General features: G+C 41.0%; 1 protein-coding gene across 1 annotated transcript in view; it reads left to right on the top strand.

Annotated features, from left to right (window-relative positions):
• Positions 1–12,538, top strand: part of LOC308051454 (protein mono-ADP-ribosyltransferase PARP8-like) — a gene marked incomplete at its 3' end in the record, with an annotated part of 111,648 nt that overhangs the window by 83,515 nt on the left and 15,595 nt on the right. The window contains exons 10-13 of the mRNA XM_080361891.1: positions 1,209–1,301; positions 9,298–9,423; positions 10,955–11,020; positions 12,320–12,387. Of these exons, the coding sequence (XP_080218017.1) occupies positions 1,209–1,301; positions 9,298–9,423; positions 10,955–11,020; positions 12,320–12,387 (353 nt within the window). The remainder of the gene's footprint in view (positions 1–1,208; positions 1,302–9,297; positions 9,424–10,954; positions 11,021–12,319; positions 12,388–12,538) is intronic.

The following is a 12,538-nucleotide window of genomic DNA, read 5'->3' as shown; positions in this document are numbered from 1 at the left end:
TGTCTCTGGCACTCATTCCTCACTCTTCCCCTGCTCCAGCATGGGGTCCCACCCATGGGAGACAGTCCTCCATGAACTTCTCCAATATGAGTCCCTTCCACAGGCTGCAGTTCTTCACAAACTGCTCCAGAATGGGTCCTTTACACAGGGTGCGGTCCTTCAGGAATGGACTACTCCAGCATGGGCTCCTCTCCACAGCATCACAGGTCCTGCCAGGAGCCTGCTTCAGCATGGGCTCTTCACAGGGTCACAGCTTCCTTCAGGTGCATCCACCTGCTCTGGTGTGGGGTCCTCTGTGGGCTGCAGGATAGATATCTGCTCTACCACAGACCTCCATGGGCTGCAAGGGGACAGCCTGCTTCACCATGGTCTTCACCATAGGCTGCAGGGGAATCTCTGCTCCAGCACGTGGAGCACCTTCTCCCCTTCCCTGACCTTGGTGCCTGCAGAGTTGTTTCTCTCACATATTCTCACTCTTCCAGCTGCTGTTCCGCAGCAGTTTTTTTCCCTTCTTAAATATGTTACCTTAGAGGCACTACCATTGTTGCTGATTGGCTCAACTTTGGCCAGCAGTGGGTCTGTCTTGAGGTTGACTGGCACTGGCTTCAACAGACATAGGGGAAGCTTCTGGCATCTTCTCACAGAAGTCACTCCTGTACCTCACCCCCCCCCCCCCCCCAACCTTTCCACGCAAACCAAATACAACCAAAAATTAAGGTTAAAGTATCTTCTTCAATAAATTTGCCCTCTGGATCATATTTTTATGTGTATTCTCAACAGCAGAATAACAATTTTTGAAGAATAAACCTGCATTTATGAAAAAGGGGTGGCCCTATTAGTTTCTGGATTTGTTTTCCATTAATTTTAATTAAGTAGGAAGTTTTCAGGGTCTGATAGGACAGTGTTAAGGACATTTGACTACTGTGACTGTAATTTTGATTTTGTAATCTCTTTGTATTTCTTTTCAGTTTAGCCTCTGTGGATACTTATGAGTTTTAGAGTTCTTAACACTTGTTTTTCAGATTATTAAAATGCTTCTCTAATGTATCTTCCTCAATAATTGACATGTATTCATAATTTGAAATTAATGTTGCAGTTAATATCTGAAGAAAAAACTCTAAAAGTGTTTGGGTTTTGTTGTAGGTATTGCATGATAAAACAACTCAAAACTAGAACAAAAATATAATTAACTTACTTTCTCTGTGTAGCCCACTGTCTGTGAACGGGAGCTCTGTGTATTTGCGTTCCAAACATTAGGAGTGATGAATGAAGCTGCTGATGAAATTGCAACTGGGGCTCAGGTAGAATTATCTAATGTTTATTACATGTCTGATTTTCTACAGTATACTCAGTCTTCTCAATCTCTTCTACTATTTATTTTGACCTGTATTCCCCATAAATAATACTTGCCAAACAGTACTCTTATTTGTCCACTCATATCTGTAAATACACTGTTTTATGCATGGTATTTTCAAACAGTACTAATGCGGTGCTTCCATGTAATTAGAGTAACCCTGATTTCTTGTTCTGTTGTATTCAATTAGGTCACATGGGTTGTTAATAAAGGTAGCCATTGTCATTTGGAGATAACTCCCATTTATTTTCACCTAATGAGCCATTACTACTCTCATGCAATTGATAAGCTACTTCCTGTTAATGGTGTTAGGATGCAGCTATCCACTGAGCATCTGTCATTCTGATCATTAAATAACAGTGGGAATGTCCTTACTGATGTTGCTACATGGGGGTTTTTTTCTCTTTTCTCAGGAATTTATTTTAAGTTTGCTTCCTGACTCTAAGTTCAGTTATTAATGTAGTTATAACTATATGATTGCTTTGCTTTCATAATTTTTTATGTGCCTTAAAACAAAGTATTAAAAATTGTTTCCAAATCACATTTAATCTTAGATTACAATAGTTACAGGACTTCAGTAAATTAAATTAAAATATCATATATTTAAGATCTTAGGTTAAAAATTTGCACATCTTATGGAACAGTGCATTCTTCTGATTTCCTAAACATGTGTCACTTGCTGTGCACTTCTGTAGTAAGCAACATGTTTTTTGGAAGAGCAAATATTCAGTTCAGTTAACTTGAACTAGCACTAGTGAGTCTAGTCACTGGAAAGAAATTGTTCAGCTAAAAGTGCCTAAATACCACCTATGGGCATATCCTCAAAGGAAGAAACTTGCAGCAGTGTACACCAGCTTCTTCACTTGAGTATATAAGTGTGGGATCCGAACATCAGCCCATCAACTGAAGACAGTTAGATGGCTATATTTGCAACATCTAGCATTCCAAACATTGGGATAACTGTGCAAGCTTGTAAGAAATGTAGGGAAATGTGCTGATGAAACCACACCTCTTCCCCAGCCTGAAATCCTCTGAAGACCTCAGCTATGTGTTTCTGTAGAGCTAGAGTTAGTTTGTTGTGGTTTTTTTGTTTGGGTTTTTTTTTGTTTGTTTATTTGGCTGTTTTTTTTGGTTTTTTTTTTGTGTTTTTTTTTTTAAATGTAGGCAATTACACGGTATTTAGCTATAAAAAAAGTAGCTCTACTCTTTTAAAATAAAACTGACATGCAAGGTGGTCCTGATTAGCACGTTTCATGTAGCTACCACTGTTGCAGGCATATGCAGAGCTTGCTCTAGAACTCCAGAGAACCTCTACATCTACAGAGCTTTGCTGAAGAGTACTGAAGTGATTACAACCTTAACAGTACTTAGTTACATAACAGGTTTTGTTGATTGTCCCATTGGACCTAGATGACCAAATTTTGCTAAGTCTCATTCTAGTGATAGCATTGCACCCAGCTCACTACATCTGCTCTGGTTGAGCTCCCGTTCCTGTTTGCAGAAAGAATGTAACACTTTTAGCATTTAATTAATCTGGGCTATTTTTGACATTAGTTTAGGATGGTGTGAATCACAGAATAGACTATCAGCACAGTGGTTATTTTTTCAATTGATTATAAAGAGAGCCTTGGCTGACTAGTAAGAGGTAGGTGTTCACATGGTGAACCTCTACATTTCATCAGATGAATCTTCCTCCCAATCATTTTGTGTAGTGAAAGAGCCTAATTATAGGTTCCCATTACTAGAAATAACATCCTGTTCTTTCTGCTGTGCTTTCAGATAGTTTCCTAAGGTATGCACCTACTTTGTCACTCCAAATTTTCTAATGGCTAAGAAATTGTACTTCCTAAATCTTTAAAGCTTGAACTCACCTTGCCTTATTTCAGTCACATAGTCAAAATGCCTGAAAACTAAATGTTTGAATTATTGATAGTTCAGACTCCCTGTAGAGAGTCTCTGGGGAGAGAGAGAGGTACTTTCTAAGAGACTGATATAAGAGGTAACTCATCAGAGTCATCTTGTCCTCCTTGAAAACATTTAAATCCTAACTTATGTACTTCAGCACATGAAAAGTTTGGGCCTGGCTATATGGACATTTAGTAGATCCACAGCTCTTCTTATTACCAAGGAACGCATATGTGAGTTTGTATTATAACATTTGTATTAGACTTAACTCCCAGCTTAAGTTGTTCTGCATTCCATTAGCTCAAAACAACTACATCACCAGAAAACAGGGATTTAATTAGGCCTCACCTATTGTCGAGGGTTAAGATTGCGGGGTGACAATAAAACCCTGACAGATGTATTGTTAACCCCCTCTCCCCCACACTTCCCCCTTTTTGCCCCTCCCTCTCTCCCCTTCCACTCAGGAGAGGCGATTGGGAGGAAAAAAGAAGGACAGAGAGAAGGGAGTTGGAAAAAATTAAAGATGTTTTACTAATGCTACTAATAAGAATAGAGAAAATAATACAAAATATACAAAACCAATCTTGAAAGTCTCAGCAACTGCAGAGTCAGCACCCAAAGTCCTGGATTAGACTCCACAGCCAACCAGAGCTGGATTCAGTCTCTCACTAGGCCTCAGTTCACAGGGACGACTAGCAAGGTCCTCTCCTAATGTCGGCCATAAGAACAAGAGAGCGAGATCCTCGTGATCTCCCATTTTATATGAAGTATTCACGTGAATGGAATGTTATACACCGTTGGTCAGTTGTTCCTCGTCGCCCCTCTCGCGAGATGTCCATCCATGCTTATCAATAAGTTTGCATTCCATTGCTAGGTTTTACCAAAACATGTGTCTGGTTCTCCAGGAAAATGCAGTTGATATGAAGGCTTTAGCTGACAGGCAAAATTCACTGAAAGAGAAACTTGTTTTTAACAAAACCAGGACACCTATGCATGTTTTCCCCCATGTCAGAACAATATACTTGTATCATGGTAAGAAACAATATAGGAGTCAACAGTTGTTTTAAAGGAGGGCTTTGGTATGTTCTACGAACTATGCCAATTTTAAGACAAAGTTCCATCGTACACATTATAAACCAAGACAACTTTGGGTCACTATATTAAAAGGTTTGGGGACTCAAACAACTACTCCATAGTAGTGTCTTGCAACTGGATGCTAAGAAGTGCTTTTGAGAAGCAGAGTGTATGAACTTGGGCTCAATTTTATGGTAAAACATTTACACAGTTGCAGGCCTGTTGCCTGATGCAGCTGTGTGTGCAGACTCATTTGCAAATGCTAATGTGCATGCCTTATTTTGAAATATTCATCATGCTTTTAGGTATTATAAACCAGAAAGAAATCAGAGCACCAATGAACAATGTAAAAAATGTAATATTTAGTAACTGGAGCTAACAGAATATTTTTAAACTGATTGAGGAAATTGTCCATTCATGCTAAATGAGCAAAGAAATCATGGAATCATAGAATCACTTCAGTTTGAAGAAACCCTCAGGACCATCAAGTCCAACCATAACGTAACCTAACTCTAGCACTAAACCATATCCCTAAGAACCTCGTCTAAACACCTTTTAAACACCTCCAGGGATGGTGACTCCGTCACTTCACTAGGCAGCCTGTTCCAATGCCTGACAACCCTTCCATTAAGAACTTTTTCCTAATATCCAACCTAAACCTCCCCTGGTGCAAGTTGAAGCCATTTCCTCTTGTCCTATCACTTGCTACTTGGGAGAAGAGACCAACACCCTCCGCACTATAACCTCCTTTCAGGTAGTGGTAGACAGCAATAAGGTCTCCCCTCAGCCTCCTCTTTTCAAGGCTAAACAGCCCCAGTTCCCTCAACTGCTCTTCATAAGACTTGTGCTCCAGGTCTCTCACCAGCTTTGTCACTCTCCTCTGCAGTCTCTCTAGTACCTCAAGGTCTTTCTTATGATGAGGAACCCAAAACTGAACACAGTATTCAAGGTGCAGCCTCACCAGTGCTGAGCACAGAGAGACAGTCATTTGTCTAGTCCTGCTGGCCACATTATTCCTGATACAATTCAGGATGCTGTTGGCCTTTTCAGCCACCTGGGCATACTGCTGACTCATTCAGCTGGCTGTCAGTCAACACCCCCAGATACCTTTCTGCCAGGCAGCTTTCTAGTCACTCTTCCCTGAGCCTGTAGCCTTGTTGCCTTTCAAAGCAGTGGCCAGGCTCAACTCCAGTTGGGTTTTGGCCCGTCTAATTTTCTCCCTGCATAACCTCACAGAGTTCTTGTATTCCTCTTGAGTGGCCTGCCCCTCCTTCCAAAGGTTATAAATTCTCTTTTTATTCCTAAGTTCCAACCGCAGCTGTCTATTAAGCCAGGCCAGCCTTCTTACCACTGGCTTGCTTTCTGGCACACAGGGACAGCCTGCTCCTGTGCCTCTAAGATTACCTTCTTGAAGAGAGACCAGCCTTCCTGGACTCCTTTGTCCTTCAGGACTGCCTCCCAAGCGACTCTGCCAGCCAGCTTTCTGAACAGGTCAAAGTCTGCCCTTCAGAAGTCCAAACTCGAGGTTCTTCTGACCACCCTTCTAACTTCTCCAAGGACAGTAAACTCACTTATTTCATGATCGCTATACCCAAAGCAACCTCCAACCAACACATTACCCATGAGCCCTTCTCTATTTACAAACAACATATCCAGTGAGGCTCCTTCCCTGGTACACTCACTAACCAGCTGTGTCAGGAAGTTGTCTTATACACAGTGCAGAAGTCTCTTAGACTGCTTCCTCTCTGCTGTGTTGTACTTCCAGCAGACATCTGGTAAGTTGAAGTCCTCCATAAGAACAAGGGCTAGTGATTGGGAGACTTCTCCCAGCTGCCTGCAAAATATTTCTTCTACCTCTTCATCCTGGTTGGGTGATCTGTAACCGACTCCCAGCAGGATGTCCACCTTGTTGGCCTTCCCCTTGATTCTCACCCATAGACACTCAACCCTATCATCACTCTCATCAAGTTCCAGACAATCAAAACCCTCCCTAACATTCATGGCTACCCCATCTCCTCTTCTTCCTCCCCTATCCCTTCTGAAGAGTTTATAGCCATCCATTGCAGTGCTGCAGTTATAGGAGTCATCCCACCTTGTTTCTGTGATGGCAATTAAATCATAGTTTTTCTGCCTCACAAGGGCTTCCAGCTCCTCCTGTTTGTTGCCCATACTGCGTGCATTTGTATATAAGCACTTCAGATGAGCCGTTGATTCCACTGGGATGGCAGACTGAAGGGTCTCATTAGCACTACCCTCAGATGCCTGCATGTTGTCCTTGAGTGTGCCTCTGCCACATCTGGCTTCTTCCTCCTTCAAATCTAGTTTAAAGCCCTCTCAATAAGTCCTGCTAACTCCTGCTCCAGGATCTTTTTCCCCTTTTGAGACAAGCCCATCCCATTTGTTGCTAGCAGACCAGGTGCCATGTAAGCTGACCCATGATCAAAAAAACCAAAATTCTGCTGGTGACACCAGTCCTGCAGCCAGGTATTCATCTGCTGGTTCTTCCTGTATTTTTCCTCATCATACCCTGCAACTGTGGGGTTAGAGAACACTACTCGTGCTCCTGATCCCTTGACCAATCGTCCCAAGGCCCTGAAGTCTCTCTTGATCGTCTTTAGTTTTCCTTTTTCAGTTTCATCACTGCCCACCTGAAAAATTATTAGCGGGTAGTAGTCAGAGGGCCTAACTAAGGCAGGAAGTTTCCTTCTAACATCTTTAGCCCTGGCCCCAGGGAGGCAGCAGACTTTCCTAAGAAGTGGGTCTGGCCTGCATATAGGGCCTTCTGTTTCTTTTAGAAGGGAGTCTCCTACAACCACAACACACCTTTTTTTCTTGGTGGGAGCTATTTTGATGGAGGGTGCAAGGGAACTTATCCTCTATGGCACCTCCAGCTTAGTGAAACCACCTCCCTCAATGTTGTTGTTTGGTTCCACTTGGAAGGCCTCATACCTGTTTTGCAAGGGAACCTGGGAGAGTGGGGTGGTCACAGCAGGTACCCTCTTCCTTCTGCACTGGGCAGGAACTTGCTGCCATTGCCCCTTATTCCTCATGTTGCTGTATTCTACATCCTGAGCCTCATGCCTGTTGGACAGGCACCTGGGAAGGTGGGGTGGGTAGAGGGGTGTTTCTCCTACCACCCCTGTTGTGGACTTGCTCCCATTCATCCCTTTCTGTTGACCTGCCTTCTTCAGTGAGGCAAGGGGAGGAGACAGGAATCCCTTAATCTTTGTTTCTTGCTGGTGGTCTTACCTGCCCCCAGGAGGCCAGAGCTTGATCCCACCAGTGAAATTCCTTTTCCAACTCCCTGATACTTCTCAACCTTTCCACCTTCTCTCTCAGCTCTACTACCAGGCTGAGCAGGTCATCCACCTGCTCACACCTCACACAACTGCTTTCTGTATTACCACTCCATACCAGTGAAAGGCTCTGGTATTCTCCACAGCCTGAGGCCTGGATGGCTGCATGTTCCCAAGGCAGCTCTGAGTTGCCACCTCCTTCTTGTTGAGTGTAGTGTACTTACCTTTACCCCAAGTGGATACCATAGCCAGCTCCTTCTGCGAGGGTGACAATAACCAAGTAAGGTAAACCACTTGAGCTTGCCCTGTCTGCTTAAACTGCCTGCACAAACTGATACTCTAACTGCCTCACCCCTGATCACTGGACCTGGTTGCCTGCACTCCCTAGGAGGGCATTTAAATCTTCCCCAATTGCTCCTAGCAACGCCCCTTCCGGGTGAGTCAGCTCCCCTCTCGAGATCAGCCGCTTTCACGGTGACTTCCTCGGTAGGGCTGCGGCTTCGGGACCCCCCCTGCCCCCCCCCATCTTTGCCCAGCCCCCATCGCACCTCGGCCCACCGCGCTCAAATCTCCCGCGGCTGCTCTGCAGTCGCTACTGTGCTTGTCCGCCGCAACAGTATGCCTCACTGCAGCACAATTCCTTTTCATCATGATTCTTATTTTCATTTTGCTTCTCTAAAGGACCATATTTATTTATTTTTTTTTTTACTCCAAATGATCAGATACAATGGCAGATATATAATAACTTCTAAAACAGCTTGAACTGTGATATGAGATCTGATCCATGTGGAAATGTGGGAGGAACTAGGGATGCCTACTAAGTACAGCTCATTTCAGCTTTTCCTTTCTTTAATGAAAAAGTCTGTTTTTGCACAGGAATGTTTTCAGAAGGCACAGAGAAACCGTGGGGAAATGAGTTAATTTACAGCTATATTTTTATATAGCAACTTTGGCTTTCATTATGAGCTGGATTTATGTTTCACATCTGCCAGAAAGCTGCATTGGCTCTGTTTTGTGATCGCTGTAATCTATTTTTAACCTCTGAGTTACAAATTTTGAAACAATTATACAGAAATCTGTTGCTAAATTGTATATGTGCCTATGTGCACATAAGTGAATGCATGACTGTGTACACATTACGCACATGATCTTATGGTGAAATCTTGGAAATCATAGATATTCAAAATCATGTCCTAATTTTGTACAACAAGAAGGAAGGAAGAGGATCTCCCAGTGTGAGCCATGCAAATGACTGTTAAATCACTGTGCTGTTCTGGATTTAGCAAAAGCAGTGTTTGCTAGTGTTTCCATGATTTAAATCTTCAGGAGAACAGCGGGCAGTGGTACAGATTCACAATCCTTTCCTCTTTCTTGAGCAACATTTTTCACTGGCATCTGCTGCAAAAAGATAAAAAGATTCAGCACAACCTGATTTCCCTAGAAAATTAATTTCATCCAGGAATTAGCACATGTACACAAGAGAAAGCAGGACTGCAAGCAATATATTTGACGTGATAATACATTTAGGACCACATACTGGTCGTACTTATGCCCCTGGAATAATGTACCAGGGCTGTTTTCGAAGTCTTTTGAGGTCAATGAAAAAATTTCAGTCATATACAATTATGAAAGTACATACATTAAATAAATATTTTTATTTATCCCTAGGTGGTTGATCTGTTAGTATCCATGTGTCGGTCTGCGTTAGAGTCACCTAGGAAAGTTGTTATTTTTGAGCCATATCCTTCTGTAGTTGATCCTAATGATCCTCAGATGCTGGCCTTTAATCCCAGGGTAAGTAGTTTTTCATTATGTCATAGATTGATTTTGGTCGTGTGTTAGATTTCAAAGCAAAAGCTTTCTTCTGGAGGAGTCTCCTTTACTGTAAGAGATACAGCTCCAGAATATAGCACAAGTGTGTGACTATTTTCAGAACTTTGTGGGTTTTTTTAATTGACTCTGAGAAGATATTTGTGAATAAACCATAAGTTGCATTCAAAGTTATGTTGAAGCCAATAATTTCTTTTAGGGTACAAATTCTAGGTGTAAAATTTTATATTCTTAGTGTCTTTCTCTCAGTGTACACATTGGACACAAAGAGAAAGATAGCCTTTGGGAGGTGTAGACTATGTAGACTGGGGATTACCAGTCCATCTTTTTATTCTTAAAGTGGTTATTACTGTCATCTCATTTTCTCTTTGCAAACAATTATGTCTTTAAACTTAATTTTATCAAATGTTGGACATCATAGTAGAGTTTTGTACAAGGATCAAATTTTGAAGTAAATAATTGTGTTTGCACTACTCGCTCCTTGGGCTGCAAATGCTGTCTCTCCAGGGAATCCCTAGGGAAACTGTGAACTATTACAGCTCACTTGAACCATCCTCAAGGGTGTAAATGAGAACTTTGGATGTCCTGCATTGTGATGCATTTCACTTTTTCTGAACAAAGGCCAGTTAGCTGTGGTCTTTTTCAGAGGAAGGGGTGAGTGTGTTCTGTAGCATGCAGGAAGGAAGACTTGCTGGGAGGTGCTTGGAAAGGAGCTGATGAGGAGACAGCTAGTCTGGCAGCTGGGCAGGGGTTTGAAGCAGATGAAGGAATGTGAAAAGGGGTCACATCAGAAGAGGAGTAGAGAGAGCCCCTGGACTGGCACAGCCCACACCACCTCCTCCCAGCTTCTTGCCAGCATGGGCAAGGTGAAAGCCCATGGGAAGAAGATGGCAAAACCCAAAGATGGGGAATAATTAGGCTCCTGAAGGTGACATGGCATGTGGAGCTGGTGAAGCATGGACCGTTAAGCTTATCCACTCAGAAAAGGTAGAGCCCTCTGCTAGCAATTTCCAGTCAGAAGGTAGACAAGGGTCAGGATGAGGCACAGGGACAACTGAAGGACCTCTGAAGTTTTATAGACCTGTTAGCAAACACATCTGCTTATTTAGCATTTTATTTGAAATCTATTTGTTGACTGCATTATTTAACTTAATAGCATATTGTCCAAATAACTGGCAGATCTTGTGTTAAGTTACAATTATTTGTTTAAAAAGTGACCTAATTTTTTCAGTGAGTCACATTGTTGTGTGTTGGGGATTCCAGTGACATTCAAAGAAAAACCATCATGATAATATTTTTTCAGGGAATTTTCCTGGACTATGAATGAGAGAGTCTGTAAGGTGGAAGAAAGCTATTGATTAGAAATGTTTGAGAGAATTAGTTTGCTGAACATTCATCCTAACTTGGGTTTTATACATGCTCAAAGAATTCAGGTTTTTGTAGAGCTAAAGACCAACATTCTTTTAATTTATTTGCTTATTTTGTTCTACATCAGAAGAAGAATTATGACCGAGTCATGAAAGCATTGGATAGTATCACTTCTATTAGAGAGATGACACAGGTGAGTTTAAAAAACTTTACATAACTTAATTGCCATTTCCAGAACTGGGACGATGTTTTTATTGCTTGCCTGTGATGAGTGGGGAAGTCAATAGTATCATATCTTTCCTATAGAGCTGTCAGAAAATTAAAAATAACAAACCTATAGTATCCATAACAGGAGTCAAATAAAAGTGATGAAGTAGAACTCAGATCTTTTGAAGTTTAAATAAGAGATAATGACAGCAAAATGCAACATTGTAATGAGATGATCACCAACTGCTGCATTTCTGGAAATATCAAAATCAAACTGGGATTTTGTGATGGTGTTCTGAATGATAGCTTTATTTCTGTTATAACAAAACATTTGATCAACCAAGTATTGTTGGGACTTGGAAGGTGTTGCGTTAAGAGGATTAATTTAGCTGATTTCTCAGTATTCACAATGGAACAGAATCTGACAGCCGTACTTATGTTTATTGTAACACTTAGTTTCCCAAACAGCCCAGCTGATTATAAGTGATTATTGAAACCCCTCCCTTGTCCCTTGCTTTTCCAACTGTTATATAAATGTAACCTCATAAGAGTTTATAAATCTTATTCTATATGTATTTGTAAAGTACTTTGGGATTCTGGAATGAAGAATGAGGTATATAGAGAGCAGTAAAATACACTGAAAATTAAAATTTAGATATATTTGTTACTTAATGTAGCATATTGTAAACATTTTAAAAATCAGGTGTTTCTGTTACCTAGTATGTCTTTTTAAAAGAAAAATAATCACCATTTTGCTTTTTCAATGTCAAAATAATTCTTGGACTGAAGAGTTCTAAGAGGATGCTTTGCACTGTTGATTGAAATCAAGAAAGGTTTTCAAAGGGGTTAAAAGCTGATGCAGTATTTTACTTCACCAGTTTATACCATAAAACAGTTAACAAATTGGAGTGGATTATCTTGGGGTATTCTGAAAGACTTAATTTTGTCAAGTTCCAGTTCAATTTCTTATTCCAAGAGCCAAACATAAATAGGTGTCTTCTGTTGTTCTCCCTGAGATAACCAGTATTTGCTATAATATACTCGGTTTGATGCTAATTATATGCTTATCATTTTACTCCAGGGAAAATAATTGCTATATTAATTATTGTTGTTGTCAAAACACATTTGTAACTGTACAATGCTAAATGTCAGTAAAACTGTGATTTAAGCCTAATAATGAGTTCCATGTATTTGTTTTAATAGAAGAAATCATGGGCAATGTAACATATAAAATTTAACCTTATGATTTCAACTAGAAATAAATAACATAATTTCTCTTTTCTAGGCACCTTACTTGGAAATAAAGAAGCAGATGGATAAACAAGACCCGCTTGCACATCCACTTCTACAGTGGTAAAAAATTGACTCACATGAGATAATTATTGAAGTACCAAGTCGAATGAATAATAACTTTACCAGTTTAATTTGGTATAAACTCACCCTAAGAATCAACATCAGGGTTGACATTTGCAACTGCATTTGTTTCTGGACTATTTCTGGACCT

This window comes from Nesoenas mayeri, assembly GCF_963082525.1.
Source record: "Nesoenas mayeri genome assembly, chromosome: W".
Taxonomy (NCBI): Eukaryota; Metazoa; Chordata; class Aves; order Columbiformes; family Columbidae; genus Nesoenas; species Nesoenas mayeri.
This window is presented reverse-complemented; position numbering and strand designations above follow the sequence as displayed.